The sequence below is a fragment of the Pocillopora verrucosa genome, chromosome 1 (genome assembly GCF_036669915.1).
Source record: "Pocillopora verrucosa isolate sample1 chromosome 1, ASM3666991v2, whole genome shotgun sequence".
NCBI classification, from domain to species: Eukaryota; Metazoa; Cnidaria; class Anthozoa; order Scleractinia; family Pocilloporidae; genus Pocillopora; species Pocillopora verrucosa.
In genome coordinates, this window is record NC_089312.1 from 18,081,659 (window position 1) to 18,108,186 (window position 26,528).

General features: G+C 36.1%; 3 protein-coding genes across 3 annotated transcripts; 2 read left to right on the plus strand and 1 right to left on the minus strand.

Moving 5' to 3' along the window:
- The first annotated feature begins 692 nt into the window (after window positions 1-692).
- On the plus strand, window positions 693-3,956 carry LOC131799770 (spermatogenesis-associated protein 24). The gene is made up of 5 exons (XM_059117469.2): window positions 693-800; window positions 1,113-1,175; window positions 2,189-2,319; window positions 2,504-2,574; window positions 2,896-3,956. Exons 1-5 carry the CDS (start codon window positions 693-695, stop codon window positions 3,114-3,116), a joined length of 594 nt encoding a protein of 197 aa, XP_058973452.1. The 3' UTR covers window positions 3,117-3,956.
- Window positions 3,957-5,006: 1,050 nt separating this feature from the next.
- LOC131799752 (E3 ubiquitin-protein ligase RNF4) lies at window positions 5,007-9,652 on the plus strand. Its single transcript, XM_059117453.2, has 6 exons — window positions 5,007-5,187; window positions 5,669-5,806; window positions 7,427-7,688; window positions 7,828-7,943; window positions 8,370-8,618; window positions 8,853-9,652. The coding sequence occupies exons 1-6, from the start codon at window positions 5,167-5,169 to the stop codon at window positions 9,000-9,002; spliced, it is 936 nt and encodes a 311-aa protein (XP_058973436.1). The 5' UTR covers window positions 5,007-5,166; the 3' UTR covers window positions 9,003-9,652.
- Window positions 9,653-13,053: 3,401 nt separating this feature from the next.
- LOC131799755 (uncharacterized) lies at window positions 13,054-26,130 on the minus strand. Its single transcript, XM_059117456.2, has 8 exons — window positions 25,988-26,130; window positions 25,530-25,784; window positions 20,311-20,737; window positions 18,507-19,636; window positions 18,043-18,148; window positions 17,495-17,547; window positions 16,949-17,046; window positions 13,054-16,364 (listed from the first exon to the last, which is right to left on the minus strand). Exons 1-8 carry the CDS (start codon window positions 26,039-26,041, stop codon window positions 14,579-14,581), a joined length of 3,909 nt encoding a protein of 1,302 aa, XP_058973439.2. The 5' UTR covers window positions 26,042-26,130; the 3' UTR covers window positions 13,054-14,578.
- Window positions 26,131-26,528: the final 398 nt, after the last annotated feature.

A 26,528-nucleotide genomic window follows, 5' to 3' on the forward strand; every position in this document is an offset into this window, starting at 1 on the left:
TTATGAAATAAGGACTTCCTTATCAATCACTAAAATGGGCCAAACAAGAACAAAAGAAAGCAAATCAATAATAGGAAAAAAAGGGAATTAAAGGAGAAGAGAATCTAGGAAAGAGGGTGTTTTTCAACTTGTTACAATGACCTCATAAAGTCATAAAAACGATCTATCTACGAACTTTATACGTTTATCCCCAGCCATGAATTTCCTCACGCTCCTTAGTCGACAAGAGACCGAAATTATGTTCGGAACTCTCGGCAGAATCTACCAGGACTTCAAGATAGCTTCGTTCCCCTTCTCCTCGTTCACCTTTAATGTGTAACTTATTCCCTCTATCAGTCCCCTAGTAACTTCTGCCGGCTATCAAACAGTTATAACCAAGGAACAAATCTGTAAACTAGGTCCGCCTACGTCTGGTAACTTAATATCTTGTTAGTTGTGACTATAAGAAGTGCGTAGTCAGTCTCAAGTGTCAGAAGATGATCACAAGTTAATTCTTGAGAGGATTTCTCTGCCCGTTGTTGAAATACTTAATTCACACATTCAGAAATTCCGTCTCTTTTCAGTATTTCCGATATGATTTCTTCTTTAAGTCTTAACCCGCTTGAGGGCGTTGTGCGAAAGTACTGGGTATGAATAATTAAAAAACTCGCAAAAGACTGGATCGAGGTTAATAAAGAGCGGCTATTTACAAAATGGCGAACAGTACAGACGTGTCAGAACCTTCGTATGTGATTGTAAATAAACAACTTCAAGATGTCATACGGCTCCAACACACAGCTGTGGCCCGGCTAAAAGCCAAGGTTAGAGGAACTGAGTCTTTTTTTAGATGTCGAGGAAAGACGATCTTGTGCCACGTGAAGAACATGAGAAGCTAATCATGGAACTTGAAGTTGTTGTTAATTTTTAAGTCCTTTTAAATATAATTAAGTATCCCTCTTATTTCTAGTCAATTCAGTTTATCGTATTGAAATAAAGGTTTCTTACTTACTTACTTACTAACTTAGTGGACAGACCTTTGTGCGTACATTGTCAGGAATGTTGTAGAAAAATCAGCTTGCCGTAATTAGAAGGTTCTAAAATATTGTTATGCTCCTTTGTGGATGTTCTGTTAGATGTCGAGGAAAGACGATCGTGTGCCACGAGAGGAATATGAGAAGCTAATCAGGGAACTTGAGGTTGTTGTTGATTTTTTCTTAATTCTACTTTCATGACCGTGTAATTATTTTGTCGTTTGATAAAATTAAAGTATGAAATAAGACCCTGACAATCAGTGCCCCACTCAAAGAATTCTTTTGCCAAGAGATGCTGAACTCCTAATAGAAGAAGGGTCATAAGGGTTTGTGTCTTCTGACTTTGTTTGTTTAAGTCAAAGACATCTTGAGCTCAGAAAAGTCTTAATTGAGTGCAGAAAGTAGTTTGAGACTGCTTAGGTTTTGCTTTACTTTACTTCATGTTAGTCTTGACATTGGATGCAGCAACCAAATTTATTATGATTTGATCTTTTACAATTTCCAATGCTCTAGGCAATTCCATGTTTTTGTTTCGTTTTCTATTGAAGGAGTGTACTGAATGAGGCATTTATTAGCTTTTGCTTCAACTCCTACATCTCATTTTTTCTCAAGTGAATACATGGCACCTTGGAGAGAGAATCTGTTTGTCTATTAGAAGTACTCTTAAGAGCTTTCCTCAGTTCACTGTTAAATTGGCTCCTAGTGATGTTTTCCTTTAAGCTTATTGGTTGTGATTACTGTGGTTTGGTTTAAAACACTTGATTGAAATGCACTTTATTTTGTTAACCCCTTAACTCCCAAGATCTGACTGTAATTTCTCCCCTCCAGCTGTTAGACATTTCCTTGTAAATTACTCATAAGAATTTGGTGTTGGCTCAAGATAACAACTTCTAATTGATAATTTTGAGTTCTCATCACCTGCTTTCTGGATAGAGTATGGATGTTATAGGGAGAAGTTACATATGAATCACTTTTGGGGTTAAAGGGTTAAGCAGAGTAATCATGAATTCAACTGATTAATTTTGAAATCCAAGGACTGAAAAAATTTGTTAACTTGACTGAGTTCTCTCAATTCTCTCCCTGAATAATTCTGAGAACAGAACCACATAAATTTTAACAGTAATTTGTTTTGCATTGTAACTTGTCTCATTTGTTTCACTGTCCATTCCATTTTATAGGAAGAAAAACTTGAGCATGTAAAGACAAAAGCAAAACTGGCTAGTGAGAGTGAAAGATTACAGTTTGCCTTAGGGGAAATAGACATTTTAAACAAACAGCTGCAGCGTGAAAAGTTATCATTTGAAAATGCGTATGTAGAAATTTCTTCAAGATTGTTTTATGTTTTTTGTCGGTACTAATTATTATATGCCTGAATTTCCTATTTCACCTGTTTCCTTTATGCATCATGACTCATAAGTTGAAGCTAAGATAGCATGATAACTTTTGTAAATCAATAAGAAATTATTCCCTTTTTTACAAACTTTTATGTACAGGTTTGGCCAGGTTAAAAGTAAAGCCTTTGAGGAAACCCAAGAGAAAATGCAGTTTCAAACAAAGTGCCAAGGTTGGAATTATTTATCATAATTGAGACAAAACACTCAATCCTCTCCTGGTTTATAGTTATTAATACTGATAGAGACCAAGCTCAATTTAAGATTGAGTTTATATTGTCAGAGGAAAAAGGTTTTCCTGAGTAGAAATGAGACATGATTATTTAGCAGTTAAAACTGCTAGAAGTCACATTTCTCATTGAAATTTCTTAACTACTTTCGACAATTTTTCTCGCTTTATTTCTGCCCATAAACAAAGTTATGCTACTTTCTTCAATTTGAATGCTTTTGCAGCTTTATGTCCTAATAGTTTATTGCTTTCTTGAATTACCTAGCAATGGAAGAGCTCTGTTCCAAACAAGATGATATTTTAACAACAAAAGATGCAAAAATAAAGGAACTCAAACTTCGCCTTGTTCGCCAGAAAGAGATTCATCAACAACAACTTTCTGACCTGGACATTCATCGGCAACAAGAACAATACATTAATTACAATACACAAAAATCTCAAGACAAAGGCAAAAGAACTCGTCAGAAACGGGTATCTTTCAGATAACCCATAATTGTACACTATGGTGAGAATTATGATTAAAAAAGTCATTATTTTTAATCCTTTGACCTTAAAGAGTGACTAGCATCTAATTTCTCCTTACAATATGACCCCCGAGTCATAAAATAAGAGCTCATGAAAATAAAGGAAATTATCACCAACTGAAGACGCTGTTGATTGTTAAAAACAATTCCCCCAATCATCACCTCAAGAAATGTATGGAGAACAGTAAGGAGAATATGCATGCTGATGTTAGGGTGTAAAGGGTTAATACTATTAATTATAATTCTATAGTTATTACTGCTGCCAACTATGTCCTTTGCAAGTACATAAGTAGCCTAGTGTGTGTCTATGTTCCTTTTTTTATGTTTTAAAAGGAATTGCGTGGAAAGAGGGAGGCAGAAGAGATGGATTGTCACTGCCCTCTCATTCTATCCCCCTACAATTCTATGTGGTCTGAAAGTAATATTTCTGTGTTGTATCAATAGCAACATTACTTACAAATATATTTTGTGTAGGTGTAATAGCTTTAGTGTTTTAAAATTTCAAGTCAGTATGTGGCACACAGTTGTAAAAAGATGGAGTGAACTAGCTAGAATGACTAGTAAATTTCCTGTTGCTTTTTGTATTCCATGGCTGCTAAAATGTCTAAGCTAATATTAAATTGCAGAAATTGTAAAAAAGGCTACAGTTACCAAAAAAAATTTTATCTTGTTCAAAAGTAGGTACTGGAATAATATTTTCAATGAAGTAAATTGGTGAGAAAGTTCATTAAACTTTTTTCTTTTAACCCCTAGGGGTGACTAGCATCTAATTTCTTCTCACAATATCACCACTGAATCACACATTAATATCATGAGAATAAAGGAAATGATCACCAATTAGAGAAACTATTGATTGTTAGACAAATTCTCCTTGTCAGCACCTTAGTAAATGTACAGAGGACTGTATGGAGAATATAAATACCGATGTGACGACGTAAATGGTTAAGTGATTGCTTCCCACATAGTTAAATACACCACTCAATTTGAGCGCAAAGCTCCACTAAAACATCTGTGATTTTTTTATTTTTCCATAATTACTTAAAAATTTAGATATCTTGTCCTTTAACGAAAGTATGGTAAAAAAAAAAAAAAGGTTCTTGAGACAGACAGGCTTAAGGGTGTGCCTTAACCCCTCCTACCCACTGAAAAAGACTTGAGGAGCATGAGAGGAGTTTGTTATGGGTTCTAGTTTGAAAGTACAGAGTTTTATTCCTGTGTGATAAGAGTTACTGTTAGAATGAACAGGTTTGCCCAAGGAAACATCACTGTACAATGATCAGACAAGGGCTGAAACTTGAGCCATTTGATCTAGAGTTCAATGCAATTACTACTAAGATACCATGTTTCATTTGAACAACCCCTCCTTTAATAAACTCTCATAATAGGTGTTGAAGATGAGATCTTTCGTCTACATCGTTACTTATTTTTCATGATGAAGAATGATGAGACTTTTCCACTTCTCTTTTGGTGTAAAGAAGTTTTAGGGTTCTTTTTATAAGCCTAAATGTATGTTGAATACAATGATCAAATCCCGAGTATGAAAAAAATTCCATTTCAAGTCTACCGGAAGTTAAGAACTGTTTGTACCTCATTCTGTTGGCCTTTCTCCAGAACAAATATCGGGAAACAGTGCAGGACCATTCATATTTAGGATTACCATTTATCATCTTTACTAGTCGCGCTTAGAAATAGGCTCATCACTTCTAGGAGTTGGTCGTGCTATTACTTAATTGAACAGTGTTTTAATCTATGCAAGATTTACCGGAAATGCTTTATGACCGGATATGGTTTTCTTTTAAATAGAAGAACACTCTTAACCCAGAGAGCGCATGAGTAACGAGACAAAACGCTGACTCAAAACTGTCTGGCTTGATAACATGGCGATTGTGCATGAGTGACTTCCTTTGTAAAAAGGGTGAAAAAAAACAGTATGGAGAAAGCTGATATTTCTTTTGTATATCCATTTTATCTATAACCTTTTTCTGGAGTCGAAGTATCTTTTACAGAAAGTCATGAACAAGCCGGCGACTCGTGTATGTACACGCACAACTCTGTTCTTGTTGGGATTTTTCCAATACCTCAGTAATTCCACTAAATAGGCGAAAGTGTTTTTAATTTTGTATTTTCCAGCGTTTTCTTTGACAATTTTTTCCTACTGATGTGAAAGCGTTTCGTTTCGAAAAATTTCGAATTGTTTCGAATACAGAATTGTTGCTTTACTTCAAAGAGGGTCGTACCACTGGTTCACGACTAGAGCTACTGAAAGTAGAACAGTATTTCAAAATATTCATGTTTGGATAAAGAAGTTAACTTTTGAAGGTTCTAGCTTCAACTCAGTATGATTATTTTATCATTAATACGGTAATGAGACGTGTAGTTTAGCGTTTTACAATCGAAAGAACGTGACTTATCGTGTTTGCTTGTTTTTTCCTGTTTTAGTGTAGTATACGTTTCTAACTTAAGATCTAAGTGAGTTTGAAAACTAAATTTAAGCTTGCATATGATCATATTTAGGGGCGTAAGAGGAAGAAGAGAAGTACTGGATGTTCATCTTTGGATGAAATGTCTCCTTCAGTGTCTCCAACTGAGAATGAATTTTCTCTTCTTCCAAGTGGTGCCCAAGAAGAACAACAAGGGGAAACAAATTCTCAGGTAATGATAAGTGTCAGGGAATAATCTGCGACATCACGGTCAATTTGCCACCACAACAAACTCACCACCACAAAACTCACCACCACTGAAAGTCAAATTGCCACATGTGGCAATTTGACTCTTTTGTTATGTTTAGCCTGTTGTATTAAACTTTGATTGAAAGCTAAGATGTCGTAAAACTAAAAAAATGAATAAACAAACTAGGCTTTCATATGATATCAGTTTCTTTACGTCTGATTACGAATTGTGTTTGTAAGGACAAAACTTATGTTAAAGGTCACAAAAGCAAGGATGTTAAGTCCGTTTCTGCAAACTTCACTGTATTTGTGTGCGCTCTTTGTCGCAATATACTAGTACTTTTTAGCCTTTATTTGATGTAATTTTCATACGATTAGATAAACATTGCCATTTGCCATTTCATTTGAGGTTTCTCTCATTAAAATGGAAAGTCAAGCCCAAGTTGACCCATGTTTCCTATAAAATCCTGGTCCAGAGGTTCTTATAGGCATGATTATGCATTATTACTGGTTTTTTTTCCATGCTGCATTCTTACTGTCTGTAGCTAAGTAATCCCCATCCATTTGAAAGTGGCAGACCATGAAATCTCTATTTGACAGCATTGAAACCCACCTCTGAGTGGGTCAAACTTCCTTTTTTTCCTCTATTGGTGTTTAGATGGGTATAAACACAGCTTTTGAAGAAAAACACTTCACAGGTTAATAATAGGTTTTCATGTCTTAAACTCAGGCTAAAAAATGAATTTTATAAAGGTAGGCTACAATTCATTAGAGTAATCAAACCTTTGAAAATAAAATTGAAGAAGTGCCATTAAGGTAGCAAATGAGAAGAGCAGATATCTCCTTAGCAGCAAGCAGATACCAGAGCAACCCAGGCTTGGCTTCTCTCCTTTAGACACCTGTCAACACAGCGCTGGTAAGCCAGTGTATGTTTTGAGTAATCACAGGCAGCCCAAGCTCCAGCCGTGAGATGATCATCATGTGCAATAACAGTCATGGTGGAATTATAAGAGTTTGTATGGGAATATTTACAACCACTCTGAGGAATAAAATAATACGTCAAATTCTCAAAAAAATACCTCACCTTACTTTAGCATTTTAGCGAGTTGTCTATTTCAAGGTTTTCAACATTCATAAGAAAAGCCCAAGGCTGAACACTCCATTTCCAAATGCCTCATCCGAGAAGCAAAAAATCCAAGCTCAAAATGACCAGGCGGACACAAATCCAACACAGAATCCAAGCACATATACTGTAGTTTCATTTCAATTCACTAAAAACTCAATCTTCCCTGTGCAACTGACACTAAGCCGCAGTTTGCTTCAAGGCTATTGTTTACAAAAGGCTTACAAATCTGTGATAATTTTAGTAATTCTCTTTACCGTCTGCCTTGCAATTCTCATGATGTTAGTTCAGAGAATATGGTATTGGATCACCTTATAATCCCCTAGTTTATTTTTTCCTTTTTTTTTATCATAACTGCTCACTTAAAATTGTATTGATATTGTAAGGAACATTCTGTCTTGGTTACTCATGAGAGTTAAAAGGTTAAACTGCTCATTTTCCAGGCTTGACATAAAGGAATTTTTCTTCTTCTATTGATAGGAGGAAAGTCTTTCACATGTAAACAAGAGAACAAGAAATGACAATGAAACTGAAGAAAGTACAAGTCTTACAGAGAACAATACTAACAGTGAACCAGCTAATGAAGAGCCTCATTCTGAAGAAACTGCAGCAGACAGAGAACCAATCAGTGTTGAATCACCCACAGAATCACACTCACCAGATGATGTTACAATCATTGGTGACATGCGGGTTGCAAGGCCAGAAGTTATTGACTTAGATAAACTTCCAACAATAAGAAGAGGTACAAAGTTCTGTCATTTCCAAGAAATCAAATGTATGAAGTGTCCCACTTTTTTTGTCACAAGGCAGAACTGGCATTACTGGTTAAGACAATATAAGGGGTTAACTTATAATGGTATGTGTTTGACTTTTTTTAAAAGGTGGCTCAGTAGTGGTTGATTTGACTAATGACTCGGGTTACCATCACAGTAATGTGGTAGATTTAACCAGAGACAGTTCGACAGATTCTTCTATTGATTCCAGTCCTGTTATTGTGGTGAGTAATTACTTTACTTGAGTTGATTAAAAAACAGCTCTTTTCTCTAATATTGTGAATAGAGTCACAACAAAACTTCTAGGTTGGGAGAGAATTTTACCACTGAAAACAAAGACTTTTATTTTGAATTGTATTAGAGGGCTACATTTTGATCATAGCATAAGCTCTGATTTGCTTTTGATTTATCTTATTCATTAGTTAAAACAAGTCCACCAACCTTTTTTTAGACTACATGCAGGTGTATGCTACTGCTGTAATTTTGAACAATTATTAACTTCTGTAAATTTAAGTGTGCAAAGTATGCAGGATTGTTACTTGGTTCTTCACTGTGTGTGTAAAGAAAAGCCAGACATCTTCAGAATTATTATAAATGACACGCAGAATTTCAAATCTCTTGATATATGTTTCAAATCAATTTCCCCTCAGTGTGTAAATAGAATATACCGTGGAGATCCAGCAATGGAACTGCCATCTTGTCGTTTCTCACATTCGGGTGTGCTGGGCAGAACTTTATCCGACACAGATGATGATATATTAGAAGTAGCAGAAAGCAATGAAGCAAATGAAGAAAACACAAGTGGAATAGAAGCTTCAACGTCAAATAGTGAAGATCCAGCAGGAAAAGTACCTTCTAAGAAAATATGTTGTCCTATCTGTTTGGATGATGAAGAAACAGTGAGTAAAAAGAATTTGACCTGTTTGATTAGTACCTTCAATTTTTTATACAGTAAAAATCCTTTTTTTTTTTAGAACAACATTATTGGCTTCCCAGTCCCATGAAAAAATGCAAAAAGAATCATCAAGTGATTTTTTCCAAAAACTATATGCTTTTATTTTGGTTTAGATCATTGTGGTTTCTCAAATTAAGTTTTGTGATGGTTAAATTTTTTTTAATTTTTCTATTTTCAGATTAAAAGGAGGAAGAGAAGATTAATGTCAACAAATTGTGGACATGTTTTTTGTGACAAATGCATAAGAAGTGCAGTTCAGATGCAGAGTAAATGCCCAACATGTAGAAAAAAACTGACTTTAAGACAGTTTCACCCAATATTTTTATAATTTATATTATTAGGAATTTACTGGCACTACCTCACCATCGATTTGTAGGTACAAGATAATTGTGTCGCACCTTGTCACTTACCTTGCATCTCATCTTAAATGACAGCATTTGACAAATTGAATAAACCCAGCGTAACTGTTACTTAGAACAAAATACTTCAGTTGAAAATGATCAATTTTTTTTTATATTTAAGAGAAACTTTTCTGAGCTCACGAGTATCTTGCAATGCATAAATGTTTCCTTTGTAGATGTATCACATTACAGTCTGAGATGGGACCAGAGAGACAAACATCAAAAAGCATTGATTTGTTGAAGGACCCTAGCTAAAGGGGGTTTTACTTTAGTAGAAAATTGCAATGACAAAAGGTTTAAGAAGCTCTGGTAGAGAAATTTAGAGGTTGTTATGCCTAGTGACATAATTTGTAAAAAGGGAAAAATAGAGTAGTTTTAGCTATTAACAAATAATTTAATGTCAAGATTTGCTAGGAATGAACAGACATAGAACTCTCCGACACCTGTGTAGGAAAAATTGTATTTAATAAGTTCTTGAGGTCTTTTACACTGCTACTGAAACAACCGGTTTGATGCTAAATATGTTTATTTAGGTTTGATATATGGATTAAAGTGCTTCAGGTTGTGTTTGTTTTAAGATTCCATTTATCTCCTTGGCTTATGCATACCTGCAGAACTTCTTCCCAATTGCTTTTCAAATTGAGCGAAAGATACTGTTGTTACTTGTTTCCAATAAGCAATCCTAGTCAACTATTTCCAGTGCGCACAAAGTGCAAACGATATGTTTTCCCCACTGGTATGTAAAAGAAAAATTTATAGCTATAGGCTGTCAGTTAGTGACCTCTGCATAAATAATAATGCCGTTGAAGTATACGTGAAGTTTTCACTCCGTTTTCGCTTTGATTTTTGCAACGTCCTTCCTATTGTGATTTCGGATCGACTCTCAGACTGCCAGCAGTTCCTTTCTTTTGGCGAGGTCCGTCACGTGAGTCAGAAAAGAACATTGATGTCAGCGCGCTGAATATGCAGTTATTAGATGATTTGCTCATCACTTTCTTTGTCTGACCATCACGTTAACTTGGTGAATGAACTGTACGTTAGTTAATTGAAAGGTAGTTAATCTCGTGTGCTCTGTTTTGTTTCGTTTTTCATTTTTAGGCTAGTATCTTGCGCGTTCTGTCTTTGTCTTTGATTGTTGTTTTTTTTTTTTTTCCGTTTCTCTCGCGCTCTGTTCCTTGATCCATTTTTTATGTTGGTAAGATTTCCCTTTAATTGAGTTAGACCCTCATGCGTTTTCTTTTGATAGGCTGGTTACAAGTGCGCCCTTATGTGTTTGTTTCGCTAGTGACTTGTGTATTCTGTTTTGTGTTATTGTTTCTTTAGTGACGTGCGTAAACTGTTTACTCTGATTCTTAAGTAAGTGACTTTGATAACCTCCATTGTTTAATCGGTGCGTTAGTGACGCGCACGTTCTGATCTGTCGAACGTAAGTTCGTGACTAGCTCAATTTTTTGTTTGATTGTTACGTTTGTGACCCGTGCACTCTGTTTAGTGTATTTTGTTGCGTAAGTGACTCGTGCATACATTTTATCGTTTGCTTAGTGTTATGCCCTTGCATGCACTGTTCTGTGTTCGATTATTGCGTTACTGACCCGCCCACGCTGTTTTGTCTATGATTGTTGAGTTAGTGACTCCCGCATGTTATCTCGTGTTTGATTTTTAAGTTTGACTTTGATTCTTATGTAAGTGCCTCGCCCACTCTGTTTCGTAATTGATTCTTTGTTAGTTTGTGGCTCGCGCACTCAGTGTAGCGTTTGATTGTTACGCAAGTGACTCTCACACTTAAGCGTTTGATTGTTATGTTAATGACTCGCACTCTGTTTAGCGTTTGATCGTTACGATAGTGACTCGCGTACTCTGTTTTGTGTTTGATCGTCATGGTAGTGACTCGCGCACTCTGTTTTGTGTTTGATTGTTACGTTAGTGACTTGCACACTCTGTTCTGCGTTTGCTTGTTACGTTATGGACTAACACACTGTTTTGCGTTTGATTGTTACGTTATGGACTTGCGCACTCTGTTTTGTGTTTGATTGTTGCAGTAGTGACTTGCGCACTCTGTTTTGTGTTCAATTGTTACGTTACTGACTTGCATACTCTGTTCTGCGTTTGCTTGTTACATTATGGACTTGCACACTATGTTTTGCGTTTGATTGTTACGTTATGGACTTGCGCATTCTGTTTTGTGTTTGATTGTTACGTTATGGACTTGCGCTCTCTGTTTTGCGTTTGATTGTTACGTTAGTGACTTGCACACTCTGGTTTGTGTTTGATTGTTACGTTAGTGACTTGTACACTCTATTTCGTGTTTGATTGTTACGTTAGTGACTTGCGCACTCTGTTTGCGTTTGATTGTTACGTTATGGACTTGTGCACTCTGTTTTGCGTTTGATTGTTATGTTACTGACTGGCACACTCTGTTTTGTGTTTGATTGTTACGTCATGGACTAGCACACTGTTTTGCGTTTGATTGTTACGCTATGGACTTGTACTTTCCTTTTTGTGTTTGATTGTTACGTTAGTGACTTGCGCACTCTGTTTTGTGTTTGATTGTTACGCTAGTGGCTTGTGCATTCTGTTTTATGTTTGATTATTAGGTTATTGTCTCGCACATTCTGTTTTGTGTTTGATTGTTGGGAAAGTGACTCGCACACTTTTTTGTGTTTGATTGTTACGTTACTGTCTCGCGCACTCTGTTTTGTGTTTGATTGTTGGATCAGTGACTCGCGCACTCTGCTTTGTGTTTGACTATTAGGTTAGTGACTCGCACGCTCTGTTTTGTGTTTGATTGTTACGTTATGGACTTGCGCACTCTGCTTTGTGTTTGACTTTAAGGTTAGTGCCTTGCACACTCTGTTTTGTGTTTGACTGTTTGGTTAATGACTTGTGCACTCTGTTTTGTGTTTGACTGTTTGGTAAGTGACCCGCGCGCTTTTTTTGCGCTTGACTGTTAGGTTAATGACTAGTGCACTCTGTTTTGCCTCTTACTGTTAGAGTAGTGACTCGCGCACTCTGCTTTTTGTTTGACTGTTAGCTTAGTGACTCGCACACTCTGCCTTGTGTTCGATTGTTCGTTAGTGACTCGCGCACTCTGTTTTGTGTTGGACTGTAAGGTTAGTGCCTTGCACACTCTGTTTTGTGTTTGACTGTTAGGTAAGTGACCCACCCGCTTTGTTTTGCGCTTGACTGTTAGGTTAATGACTTGTGCACTCTGTTTTGCGTCTTACTGTTAGGTTAATGACTTGTGCACTCTGTTTTGCGTCTTACTGTTAGATTAGTGACTCGCGCACTCTGCCTTGTGTTCGATTGTTACGTTAGTGACTCGCGCACTCTGTTTTGTGTTGGACTGTAAGGTTAGTGACTCGGGCACTCTGTTTTGTGTTTGTCTGTTACGGTAGTGACTTGCGCACAATGCTCAAGAGTTTCAGGCACAAATCCGTCTCGTCCATTCTAGCGCTGTACGGAATATTTCGGGATTGGAATCCGCTATCGTTGCACTTTGCGTAACTGAAATATCTCTGAAACTGACGGAAATACTAACTGAATAACACGTTCCTAATTCCAAGACCTTGTTTACGTATACTTTCGGTTGCATCATGTACCTCTCATTTTCAGTCAGTGATTTCCACACTTTTAAAGCAGCCAGGACTACATGAGAAACTGTTGAGTGAGAAAAGGAACGTTTTATTATTTTAACCCAGTTATTGCATCAGTGACTCGTTACTTGTAGTGCAAGATTGAGAAGATCTGAAAAGGAGGTTAAGACGGGGTGGGTGGTTGGGTGGTTGGGTGTCTCAGTCTCTCCATTCTCAGGTTCTTATCCCTCAGGTCTTGCATGGGGCGCTCCTTAAGTGACCGCTATTCGATGACATTGCAGTGGCGTGTACATGCCTTAGAACTTGATAAAGCCCCTCTTTTTGGTAACATGAAACATAATTTGGCCCACACGTGAATGGAGTCAAACAGGTATATCAAAGAGAGTTTATTTACATTAACCTCTTGCAAAATATTATTTATAAAAGTTAAAGTTTCATCTGTGAAGTCTTCTTGACCTTTGCAAAAATAAATACACTACATCCAGCAAAAACAAACAAACAAAAATCACGTGTTTTAGCTTTGCATAATGTACAAAAATAGCCTTTTGCGTTAAAAAAATACTACAAAGCCGTGTTCACCTAAAAAATATTTCACACCTTTGCAATATGACAATATACTGAGTGAACTCAAATTTTCACCATCATAAATGGTAGAAAGTTGGTCCAAACTCTGCTAGAATGTACACAACACAAACTGACTTAAAATATAACGTTTGGTAATTCTACAGGGTAGCAATCATGAAAATGTAACATAGTTGTAACATTAGAAATAGTTATCAACTGAACCAGCCCTTGAGAAAGAGTTGCTCGTATATGTTGTGGTTTAATTTCGCTTTTGGTTCAAATTTTAGCTTCCTCTGTAGTCCCTGTGATAGTGTACGATGACAAAATTGACGGAAGGAAAATGAACTTTGAACCAAAGACAAATTAAACCATAACACATCAATAAGAAAATCGTAATTAATCAGGTTTTAATGCAAAAAAAAATCAAGCAAAATCGCATTGTGGAATTAATAAATTATAAATTGTACAAGCAATTATCTCTTGCTATTTAATTTCATTTCTAATCGATGAAAATTAAAGCCTTTATCTCACACTGCAACAAACAGCAACCTTATATTCACAAAATTTACAATGAAAATGAGAGAATGTCATCAAAAATTGACCATATAACACTTTTAACACAAGCCCTTGAAAGGGAAAGGGTTTTATATGATTAATGTTTCCTGGGTCCAGCAATGAAGTTCTAATAGGTGACCTGTAGTTTGCGTCTTTTTCAAACTACCGTGATAATGTAATTTCTGGAAGATGTATGATGAGTTCAGAATGCCGAAATAAATATATTTACAATGCCAGCAGAAATGAAAGCTTCCTAAAAATTACACTGTTAAAGCCTTAGGTGAGACTACTGAAAACAGAGGGTTTCAGAGCTGCTAATGAATGTGAGTACCTCCTGAGTTAACAATTGAATCAGACCAGCTGATTATTCTAAAAAAGAGTATTCAAAATGTGTAATTTAACACCATGTCAACACTTAAGCGTGAAATTCCCACCTCGGTGGAAAGATAACATCGTTAACTACATATTTATATCAATGAAAACTTAGCATCTACACTTGAAACAGCCCCACACATGCTGCTTGCAAAATAATTACTTTTTAAACGAGTGGATATTTATCAACAAATCATTAAAAAATTCACTTTTGTAGTTCTGTGTAAATTTTGAATCCTAGCATCTTAAGAGAGAAATTCTGCAGGAGTGGCTATTTTTGAGGACTTCAGAGCACAAGGAATGATTTGTGTAAATTATGGTAGATGCTCTTCTAGTGAAGTAAGTATGGTTTTTTCCCCTATCCAAACATGGGCTTCTGTTACAGTTTTTTCTCAAGTCCTTGTTACCAGAATGGTCACTTAAGTAAAAGAATATAATGGGTAATTGGTTCCTTCTGGTGTCCTTGAGTTCGATGTACCAGGATAAGTTGATCCCAGCAAACAATGTGGGTGAATGTGTAGCTGATCATCTGTGCCCGTTATCAAGGCCGGAGCACCCACAGGTGCCACACCCAAGTGGTAGGTAGGACTAAACATAGGGGGTGTGGGAATGAAAATCCTGGATGCTGTACACAAGTGACTCGAAAGTGCGTCTGGTGGTCCTTGCAAATGAGCAGAAGGAGAGGATATGTAAAGATCAGGGCGATCTGGCATCATGGAGGAAGGACTCCATCTTCCTGGGTAAAATGTCATACCATGAAATGGTAGCTCTTCTTCGTAATGCTCCTTCTTTGGCTTCGGTGGAGGGGCTCTAATTTCATCTTTCCTGCTTGCTGATAATGAGCAAGAGCAGTCTGGGGGACAGAGGTCCTCGGAAACATAGTTATACCTTAACTGGCCAAGTTCTGGAGTGTAGTGATGTCTGGTGCTAGATTTAGGATGTTGCTGTTGCCCAGTGGACTGTCTTCGTAGCCATTCTGCAAAATGCTCATCAACACTCTCTGATGAAGGGGAGTGTGTGTAGCAGCCTTCTAAGTTTTCCGATCGTGCCTGTTTATGCCTCTTCTTCTCCTGTTTGGAATGGGATGTTTCTTGTTTTAGAGGTGGACAGACTTCATCTAAAGCTTTCTTTGTTGTAAACCCAGGAGAGCTTTCATGAACACGAGATGGAACCTTGTTGCCATTAAATGGTTGACCACTGTACGGCTGCACACCATAAACTATGGATCCTTCTACTTTGGGTTTTAGTTCTTTAGTGGAGTGGTGCTTTGAACTGTCATTGTGTTCCTGTTTTATTTGCGATTGCTGCAAATGTTTCAGCCTGGAATTTTCTCCACCACCAATTATTGGTCTCTGCACCTTGGATATTTCTTGCATTTCTTTCTGAGTCTGTGGCACAGTGTGACTCCTAGACTGTACCCCCGGAGGACTGTCCTCTGATGTTAAATCAATAATCTCTCTTCCTTTGTTAGCAGTATTTAACTGCTGTAAAGGTGGTACCACTCGCATATCATCATTCACAACTTTAGAGACCCTCTGTGGTGGAATAGCTTGATTCAGATTGGTACTAACAGCAACTGTGTTTTTTGCGTAGACAAAGTTGGTTCTTGCACTTGTTTCCTCATGGCTACGAATCTCTTCCCTGCGATGCTGTTTCCTGTCTTGAGTGACAGTTGCCTCTTGTGAAAATTGTTGCACTGGAACAACTTTTTCTCTTCTGTCAGAGGATGAGGTGATCAGTGGCTCTGTGCTTGCAACTGACTTGCTCCTCCACAGTTTAGATTCTTCTGTGATGGATTTCACAGAAACAGGTGAAATTTCTTGCATATAGGAGGCTGTGGTGATGGCTGATGTTGTTATAACAGGTTTCATTTCTTGAGAATGGGCTATGTGCATTACATTCCTCTTTACATCAGGTGTGGAGGTCACTCTTAAAGGTATTGCTTGCTGTGATGACACTGGTGCAATATTATCATGTGTATTTCTATCTCTTTCCATGACCTGATTCTGCTTCTTCTCTATGACAGCCTGGTCTGCATGAAAGCTTGGTTGCACTGCTTTGCTATTGGAGACTGTTAAACCTGGTTTTTTCTTGGTTTTGTCTAAAAGCTCTTTTTGTCCACAGCTGTCAGCAAAAGGGGGATTTTTCTCATCCATCTGTCTCTTGAGATCGTTTCTTATATGCTTCTCATATGGCAAGAGTAACCTGAAAGAAAAGGCAAATAATTTAAGGGGATATCACATAATTTCTGCAAGATTTCAGACAAGAAAATGCATGCCAAAATATTTTTATCATCATGGCAGCTGCAGGTTAAACATACCAGTACATTACAGACAGGGAAAGCTTTGCAAATGTAACTGGATGACATTCAATTGAAATTAGAACATACATGTGTATCTTAACCCTTTAACTACCAAGTTCTGATTGTTAAATCTCCCCTCTAGCTGCCAGACATTTCCTTGTAAATTAGTTACGAGAATTTAGTGTAAGATCAAAATTACATCCTCTACCTGATAAGTTTGAGTATTCTCCTCACCTGTTTGCTGGATAATGTTTGGATATTATAGAGAGAAGTTACATGCTGGTCACTCCTGGGAGTTAAAGTGTTAAAGGAAAGGACAATGAAAGGTATCTAGTGGTAAAAAAACTCTCAAAAGGACAGCTACGATGGCATACCCATCTGATATGTGGAAAATGGACACATGGCAAAGAAAAACAACCAAGAATTTTGTTAAAGATGTAATCATTTCTAAATGGCCACTGTGAGAAAAACTTACTGCCAAACTCACCTTTCATAATGTCTCTTGGTATAAGTGGCAGCACTTGTTATAGTTGTACTTGCACCAAGTGAGTCATAAACACGTCGCCACAGACGTTTCCCAGTCACCTACAAGATGAACATTTACAACTGCTTAGGAGGTTTCTTTCAAAGACAAACTACAATGGTTAGATTCATAGGCAAATAAAAGTAATTTCTCGGACTAATTTACAATGTAAATGTCAAAATAAGTTGCTTTTTTAATGGGAGTTGGTTTCTATGGGAGATTTTTTCCCCATCCTGACTGAAAATAATGCCTCAGACACCTGCACTTCTATTAGCACGCAAACATGTGCAATGACCAGGAAACAGGACCTGTGTCCAATTCAGATACCTGCATATTCTGTGAGACTTTTCCCTACTTTACTGGAAACATTTTTTTCATAAAAATCAATTTCCAAACCAATTAACATACTTTTCAACTTTTACCTTACCTTTGTTTCATAAAGGGAATGCAACACTTACAATACTAAATGTAAAGCAACAAACTACTGAGTTTAAATAGTTTGATACTTACTGCATCATAGCCTCCAAATTTCTGCACTGTATTGTACATTGTCCACAGATTAACTGAGGGAATAAGACAACCATCAACTGATTATTAAAATAATTAAAAGAGCAAAAAAAGGTTTGAAAATTTTTCTCCCTAACCATTTTACAATTTCCGCTGTCATGCAAAATTCTTTTGCACAATTCATTTCCAAACCTCAAAAATTTAAAGTATTCTGCATCAGGATTTGCACAGGGATGCATGTATATTTTTAACACCCACATCCTTAAAACTACGAATTCTTGTTTAACTAACAGAAAAGATGGTGTACAAGCTACCTTTGGGAGCATGAAAAGTTGCAAATTTGTATCAAAAGTAATTACATGTTCATGTACATAAGCACAGTGTATGTATCTACGGATGTATGTATGTACTGTATTTATGGATGCAATTTTGTATTTATAGACTGAAGTACATGTAAATTTGATGTTAGCTTCATCCAATCCATGACCTGGTGGTAACAAAAATAGGTGTACTTAATAAACAGTTAAGTATTAAAAACACAAGAGTCATACCTTTCTTAAAGCCCAAAGCAGGCAACTTGCCAAGTGGCTGGTTATTCTTTCTCATGAAGTCACGTAAGGTTTGCATGAAGAACTTCTCATCATCGTCATCATACACCTGTTTATTTATAACAGAAGCAGGCATTTTTCACAAGAAATTCAAAGGATTTGTGTTCACTGCCATTAATATCATCATTATGATTACTATCATCATTATTGTTATCTGGCCCTTAACCTATCAATATCCCCACCCTAGCAAATGTTCATTTCGAAGTTTTATTGTCTTCAAAAGCAACTATTTTTGTTGCAATGTGCTATCAATTGACTTAAATCTTGAAAAAAATTAATTACAACTGCACAACTCCCTGTTATCCTACCCTAACCCATCAATATCCCCATCCTGGCAAATGTTCATTTCAAAGTTTTATTCTCTTCAAAAGCAACTATTTTTTGTCACAGTGTGCCACTTGCAGTACCTCATCCTTGACATTTCCAGGCATCCTCAGTCTTTTTTTCTTCTTTTTCCACAAAATAGATTCCTCCATTTGTTTCATCTCATTCTCTTTCTTCTCCTCTGAAACAGAGGGTGGTCTGAAATGCTTTTCTTCATTTTCCTTACTGAACCTTGGCTTTGTAACATCATTGATGTTCACTGAAGATGAAATGGGTCCTGAAATTGGTGTGGCATTTTGAAAAGATTTTGCTGGAACTGACTGCACACTGCTTATGGGCTGCTGCAAACATGCCACAGGTTGGTTGCGCATAACATTGCAGGTAGATGCTGCTAGCTGTGTGCTGACGGTGCCTTGTGTTGTAGTTACTGGTCGGGTGCTCAAGACAGTAGGTGGATGTACATTGGCCTGGACAGCTGGCTGTGTTCTCGAATTGTCAACATTATGGGTGTATGTGACAGCTGTCCCATTTGAAGTTTTCTTGTTTTCTGTGAGGGAATTTGGTACTCTGCTTGTTCTACTCTCTGACATAGAGCTTGAACTTGAAGCAGGTATAACTGTAACATTTGTTCTAACTCTATCAGTCAAGTGTGGTTTCATCAGTGAAACAGTCTTTTTATTGGTCATACTGTTTTCAACATCCCTTAGCTTTGCGTTCGAAGAGAAAACTTGCTTTTGAATAGGTGTGGTCCTTGAACACTCTGAAATATTTGTACTGATTTCCTTTTGACTAGACTGCAGTGGTTGTGAGAGACACAGCACATCTGCCTTTATCTTGCTAGAGGGAATAAGAGGAGGTGGGATCTTTGTATGTTCTCCTTTTGCCAATGGCACATCTTGAACAGCAATTTTGGGAATCTCTGCTGTTTCTGCCTTTTCTGCGTTATTGACTTGTATTCGTGGCTTTATTAAGGGCGGTGGCCCATTGGTCTTAGTTTTCCTTCCCATTGCAGGAGGTGCCTTTATCTTGTCTTGCACACCTTCTGACATATCAGAACCTGCACTCTCTTCTTCCTCTGATACTTTGCATCGTTTTGCTGCTGGTGAATTTCCAAGGTGATTTTGAATGTCTGCCACAAACCGTTTCTTCTTGAGCACATTGTTTTGCGCAGTAAGCTTCTTTTTCTTCCTTGGCCTACCTTTCAGAACTGGTGCTGGTAAACAGAAAGAAAAAGGGGATATAAATAAAAGTGGAAAAAAAGGGATTTAGCAGTGGACATTCCACAAGGTAGCTCTTCTTGTCCTCTGTTTCTATGTTGAATTGGAATTGACAGTGTTGAAAAATGTCCACATTCACTGAACTAGGTTGGAGCATAGATTCAGTAGCACAATTGTGCTACACATTTGTTCACCTTGTGATCACTTAGCTTCAGGAAAATAATATACAAGTATCAATCTTTTCTGCGACAAGAGCTTCAGCATCAGCCTTGTATATCAAGAAATAGTTCAGTTGGTTGTTTATATGTAGGAAAAAAAAACAATCACATCTGACCACAATTTTGGAAAAATCAAGATTATTCCAAACCTGAAAAACCATAAGAGAGACCAGCTTCTTATTTCTTCTTATACTGGTGAACCATTCATTTAGATCATGAAAATAAAGGACAATGCTAATGTCTAAAATGCTAATGTCTGGGTGCAAAGGATTAAGCATAAAAGATTGAATAATTCTCCAGATCCTACTCTGAATTCTCTGGCTAAATTTGGATGGCCTGAGCTTTGCTTTTCTTCAAACATGGAGCTGTTATGTATCCTGTTAGCTTGCAATTATTGCCTTCTACAATTCTTAAAAAAGGAAAAAACCCTTAACATGCAACATTATTCATACCTTTGTTATCACCAGATAATTCAAACTTGTCCAAGCTGGGATGATGAAAACTATCTCTACAGAAGAGCACCCGTATACTTTTGTGTTCCGCAATAACTCCACCCAGTGCAGTCAACTGGGCTCTTGTCAAAAACATGCCCGATAAGAGCCTCCTTTTAAGAGCCCTGTAGCGACAATAAGCCGGAAATGTAAGTATGTGGAGGCTGCGAGGATGATCCCTTTTCATCCATGCCTCCCGGGCAGTTTTTAAAGTTTCTTTCTCCTTAGCAACATTGTTGCTGTTCAAATAGTATTTGTCATTGACACATACAAAATCACTTTCACACAAGGGTAACATGCCACAATTCCATTGGAGTCCTGAATTCTGCCATACAGCCATGTCGTGGCATTTAATGACAACCTTCTGGTCAGCATATAGTAACTCATCCTAATAAATATAAACAAATAAATACAGTCATTTTGAACACATGTAAAATAAAATGTATGAATCAATTTTATCAATAAAATATTAATTGTTTTGTGTTTATTTACACATGACGTATTTACAAATTCTGATCTCTCGTCATTTCATTCACCAAAGAGAGCAGTTAAAGCAGCTGAAAGCTTGAGTTTTGAAGTTAAAAATACATTTGAAAGACTGATGATGTGATGCATTTAGTTTGAGAGAGCAATGAAGGTGAGTGCTGCCAAAAAGACACATGAACAGAATTTACCAGCAAGGTTAGATGATATTGCACTTAAGACTGCTCCCACATTTCTATCTACACTTATTTAAGATACAAGTTGGATTATATCAAAATATGTCTAAAAATTTTACAAGGTCATCTTACAAATATTATATCTGTCTAGACAAAATGCCTTTCATCTTTAATACCCTAAAATTAGAATTAAATTTTAGGTGGGATAAAAAGTACTCGACGTATAGTCTTAAAAAGAACAGAAAAACAATACTATTATCACCAATCAGATACAAGATCAAAGCACAAAAATTAATAAATGATAATAAAACCTGAAAATGACCATATATCCCTTAGTAATTAAGATTATCACATCATTTTGGAGTAATGCCAAGGTTCAGCAAGGAAGGTCTAAATGTGACTCTTGTTTGTGTAAATTCAACTACAAGTGATATTTTAACAGAAAGGCCCATGCAGCATTCTTTTGGGGGAAAAAACCTCAGTTGGTGGCCAATTAAAGTGAGGGCAAATTCTGGGCCTTGCACAGTTGATAATCATTTCAGTTCTATAACACTGGATGTTCATGTCCGATCTCACGTCTGATTTCCAGGCACCCAATTATTCCTTGAATGCACAACTTGAAACTTGAAACTTAAAAAAATGCCTAATAAAGCACATATCAGACCCCACTGTTACTAATATACAAAAACACATCAATGGCAAGCAACTTCACTGATTTTTAATTGTAAAAAGTTCATTTATTGTATGCACTTAGATTCCTTACATTCTTGCCTGCTAGAATGAAAAATTTGAAGGAGTTTCAATTACAGAAATACCATTTTGTTGTGTGTTTGAAAGAACACATTTTTACTTGTCAAGATGATTAAAATTTCTGCTTGGAAATAATTTAATAATATTTCTGCTGAAGCAGCTGCGCATCAACAAGGAGAAGAACTTAAAAAAAATAAATAAAAAAATATTCTATATATATTCTACTGAGATGAGTTATCCACATGGTAGTTTACTGCAGTGGATGATTTGTACATTCACTGTTATTTCAAGTGAGTTGGCAGACCAGTTGACACTTGATTTGCTTGATGCATGTTTCATTTAACTGAAATACATGAATTTGGAGTGCTAAAATACGTTTTTCTTTTTCTGCAGGGTTATAGTTTTGTGGATATTGGAAAATCTGCAAAATCCACAGAAGTTTAAACGTAACAAAAATTACATGAGACTGAGTACCCTGAAGTGATACAGAACCTGATGCAAAGATCTATTCACACAATTTTGAGAAGTTAAATTTCTCAGATATTCCAAATTTCATTGTAAACTTGGTAAGATGATCAAAATAATCCAAGATTTAGCTAACAACTGTATCAACAACAACCTCTTAATCATCAATCCAAATTATACACTTATCACTCCCTTGAAAATGAAAAAAAAATATGATAAATAAAAGGAAAAGCAGTATGACTTCCTTGTTATGTTTTGTTGAAAACATTGATTCAAATAATACAACATGGCAAACATTCTCTTGTAACCATATACGATAAAATTGAAAAAGCATCTAAAAACCCATGGCTGTGCTAAGTGTTAGGGTAAAGGGCTAATTGTTCTCTCCTATCTTGCGAGACTCGCATGTAATAACAATTCAAATAATTTTATTAATTGAAGCCTAAAAATCTGACAGTCTATCCAACCTTACTCTGCACATGTGTATCAACAATGTAGTTCTTGCTAGGGAACAATGTTCTGTTATGGAGTCTGTTCATTTTGCATACTGCTAGATAAAAATAGATGTGATCTAAAATTTCCCTGTTTTATAATTAAACATTCACTGAATAAAACATGGGAACAGGCAGATCAAACTCAGCAAGAAGGAAAATTTTGAATTGATAAACATCAAAAAGTACAGAATGCTAATTAATTCAAGGCCTTTTGATATGAACATGTGCTTAAAGCCAAACTTGGTCTTGGCAATAGTGTATTGAAGTGCATAAGAGTGGTCACTTGCAATACTCTTTCAAGTACTCAGAATAATCAACTAACATTTAGCTGTTAATGTTAAATAGTATTTTACGGAACAACTCTTTTACCGAAATGAATTAAACAGTAAATGTAGCACTGTCGCTGAAATTAATAAAATTTTTGTTTAATTGTATCAAATAACAGTCAAACAAAACAAAACAGATAACAAATTGTGACATTTTCCAAATAGTGTTCACTTATTCTGAAGGTCGAGACTTGGTACATTTATTGAACAAGTTTGAGGAATAAAAACAATCAAAATGAAAGAATTCTATAATTGGGTTTGGCAAGAAATAGCAGAATTACCCTTGATTATGTTTCATAATCCTTTCAGCTCTCACAAGAGATTTGACTTGACTTTATTCTTCAGTACTAAGAGATATTAAATAACATTGAATCACTTGATTTTATACATGTTTATAGTGATACAGGAACTTGTTTCATCCCTAAATTTAGAACTTGGAACTTCAAATTCTTCCAACCAGAGCCAGAGTAATTTATTTGCACAGTGAAATTAACATATAACCGAGCTCGGATGAGTGTTGAACCTTTTCCAAAGAAAACAATTCCAAAAAAATCAAACTTGACAATTTAGATATTTAATTGGTATTAATCACATGAAATACAAGGAAAGAGACATTGCATCCCGTACAAAAATCACAACTAAAATTCAATGATAGATTCGAGATATTTCGACAATGAAATTGACAAGCGGAATCACGGAGCGATTAATTATCAAACCAGAATATAGTGTGAAGCACATTTAAGAAACAAAATTTCGCGATCTATCAAAATCTTCTGCCTAAAATATGTCCTTAGACGTCTAAAGTGGATGCAAAATTAAAACAATGGTAAAAATTGACTTGATCTCCCATTTAATCCTACATAAAAAGATAATGTAATACAACACGTATTAAGTAACCAGTGAATTTACAACAGAATGCGAGCCGTATTTTCAACTAAACTTAAATCAGTCCGTACGTATCATCATCACTATATCTATCATTTAGCAATTTCAACGTCAAAACGAGCACCATCAAACAATATTTCATGAAAACAATCCGTGGTTCCTTATTCCAATTAATATCAAGACCATGTGGTAATTTGTTTACACGCATCGATTTCTGTTCAAAATGGCTCTTAAAATAGTACAAATCTGCCGAATCACGTCCAAAAACAAAGCGAATATTTTTTGTCGAGAAATCGATCTAAAACGAGTTTTCGGGTAGGGGAGAAAAATTCACTTACTTAGATTTCTAAAGCTGCAAGCAGGTTATTATTTTTATTCAAATATTTCCTATTGTTTTGACTTAATACACATCTGTCGAAGGCACAGAGGTGTAATTTTTCATCACATACAATGTCAATTTCTGCTTAAAATAGCGCCGAAAAACAGGTATTGTTATGTATGCGTTTTATTCGTAAAATTGATAATAGTGAAAACAAAACTATAGCCCAGAATAAAAATTACTTCGCAAACTGAAATACAATCTCTCGACCGGAAACATCGCGAGTGAATTTTACTTGCGGTGCTAAAAATGCAAATCAATTTCTTTTGTTATCATCAAACACCGCTAGCTGTTTTTATAGCTTAAATAATCGAACTCATATAAACTTTTCATTTCTCAATTTAATGATCGCAAATTTTAAATTAAATTTGCACCCTAATCGAGTAAAAAATTGGAAATAATTGTAAACATTGCACGGAACGCACTATGAATAAAACGTTGTTTACTGATATGACCTCATGAATATAAATTGCGTGGTGTTGTAAAAACTTCATTACATGGAACCACCGAGCTGTTGCTGATAAAATACTTCGATGAGTCCTGAACTTACCAATAAACTGTCAATTTGAATCTCTTGACTATTGAGTTTCTAAACAGTTTATCCAGGCAATTAAGAGACTATAAAATCAGTTCGGACGTTATCAAAATTAAGAAATGAAATTTAATGAAGTTCAGCACATGGGAATTCTTTCACTTCCTCGCGGCGCGCTATAGAAACAAAAGACCAAATCACAGTTTCTCGATCAGTTTGCCAAGAAGTGTTACACTTACGACTGGATGAACTTAAGATCACTACTAAAAAAACAAAATATTTTAGGCACATTATTTTTTCTCAGTTCTAATAAATATTCATCTAAATATAGGACATACAAGTGGTAGACAGATACAAAAGCGTGTTCCACTGAGCTTAAATATTCCGTTTTAATACGCCACAATTTCTTTCTCCTCGGCTCATGTTTTAAGTTTTAAAGTGAAGAAAGATTAAAGATAATTTGATTTTTTCTGATTTCTACGGTAAAAAAAAGATAATTTGAAATCGACGATCCAGCGCAAAATTTCTAACAACGTCTTCACAAAATCAATGAAGCATTATAACTTCAACAAACAAATTTTTAGTGTTTTTAGATTTGTTAACCTTGGCCATTTTACGGGCTCCAAAACGGCAAATCAAAGCAATAAAATGAAATAAAATCCCTGGTAAGTAAATTTATAAATAACTGACCTGTCCGTGGTTTGCAAGGCGTCCTGCGGGAGTATCTTCGGGTCTAAAATAAAGCCTCGCGGAAGCAAGCTGGCTGTCAGTACTCGCGTCGTACCAAACTAATTGTAGTTCAGCTATGCATATCGGTTGGTCTGTGGAATTCCTCACAAAATAAAACTCTCCGAGACAGAAATTTTTTGCCACGCCATCGACAATTAATCTGAAACCTCTGTAGAAGGTGTAAGTGCTGTGCCGTCCACAACTGGCCCCGATCCACTGAAAATAAAAATCAATAATTTAAAGTCAGTTAGGCAGTAATTCTGTCATGGTATGCTACAAAATGAAATGTATTGAACACGTCTAAATTGCCTGTTGACGCATCGGTTTGAACAGGAAAATATTCGTCAAGCCTTTGAAAAATAAAATACTACATCGATGGAAAATTTTAGACGCGAAAAGGGAAAACAAATCAAAAATACCTGTACTTCAGTTACGGGCATCGTAGATGAAGTTGAATTGACATCGCCACACATAACAAATGAGGTTTAAAGTTTGGCAGGACACGTGACTACGCAAACGTCATAGATCGAACTGACAGTTACAAACACGCTTGACACATGCGGTTCACCAGGAATTTTTTAATTTACAAAGTAATAGTTGAGAAGTATTTTGTTAAATTGGAAAAACTAAGCCCAGAAAACGTGTCTAAAATGACAAATTCTACAAAAAACCGGAACTGACAAATCAACGGCGTTGTTCCAAAACGGAAAAATATTTCCTTGTTTCATGTTGTTACCAAAGCCATTGATCATTTCCTGTTGCCTAATGTGTTTAATGACGTTTTTTTAGATGAAAATTTTTTTCCAATTGTGACCCACTATCCAACTTCCTCCCCACCCACTGGAAAGATTTTGATATGGTTAAAGACACATATCAATTTACTAATGATCCTACACAAGTTATGAATTTAAAATTTGAAATGTATATATATATATTTAGTAATATTCATGAAACTTTTCC

Bases quoted from the DNA above. Each gene is read 5' to 3' on its own strand.
- LOC131799770 (XM_059117469.2), top strand. From the start codon at position 693: ATGGCGAACAGTACAGACGTGTCAGAACCTTCGTATGTGATTGTAAAT. The intron at 1,176-2,188 runs GTTGTTGTTGAT...TCCATTTTATAG, and splicing joins AGCTAATCAGGGAACTTGAG to GAAGAAAAACTTGAGCATGT. The intron at 2,575-2,895 runs GTTGGAATTATT...TGAATTACCTAG, and splicing joins GTTTCAAACAAAGTGCCAAG to CAATGGAAGAGCTCTGTTCC.
- LOC131799755 (XM_059117456.2), bottom strand. From the start codon at position 26,041: ATGTGTGGCGATGTCAATTCAACTTCATCTACGATGCCCGTAACTGAA. The intron at 25,785-25,987 runs GTATTTTTGATT...TTTTATTTTCAG, and splicing joins TGCCCGTAACTGAAGTACAG to TGGATCGGGGCCAGTTGTGG. The intron at 17,047-17,494 runs GTAAGTATCAAA...TTCATCTTGTAG, and splicing joins AATTTGGAGGCTATGATGCA to GTGACTGGGAAACGTCTGTG.
- LOC131799752 (XM_059117453.2), top strand. From the start codon at position 5,167: ATGAACAAGCCGGCGACTCGT. The intron at 5,807-7,426 runs GTAATGATAAGT...TTCTATTGATAG, and splicing joins AAGGGGAAACAAATTCTCAG to GAGGAAAGTCTTTCACATGT. The intron at 8,619-8,852 runs GTGAGTAAAAAG...TTCTATTTTCAG, and splicing joins GTTTGGATGATGAAGAAACA to ATTAAAAGGAGGAAGAGAAG.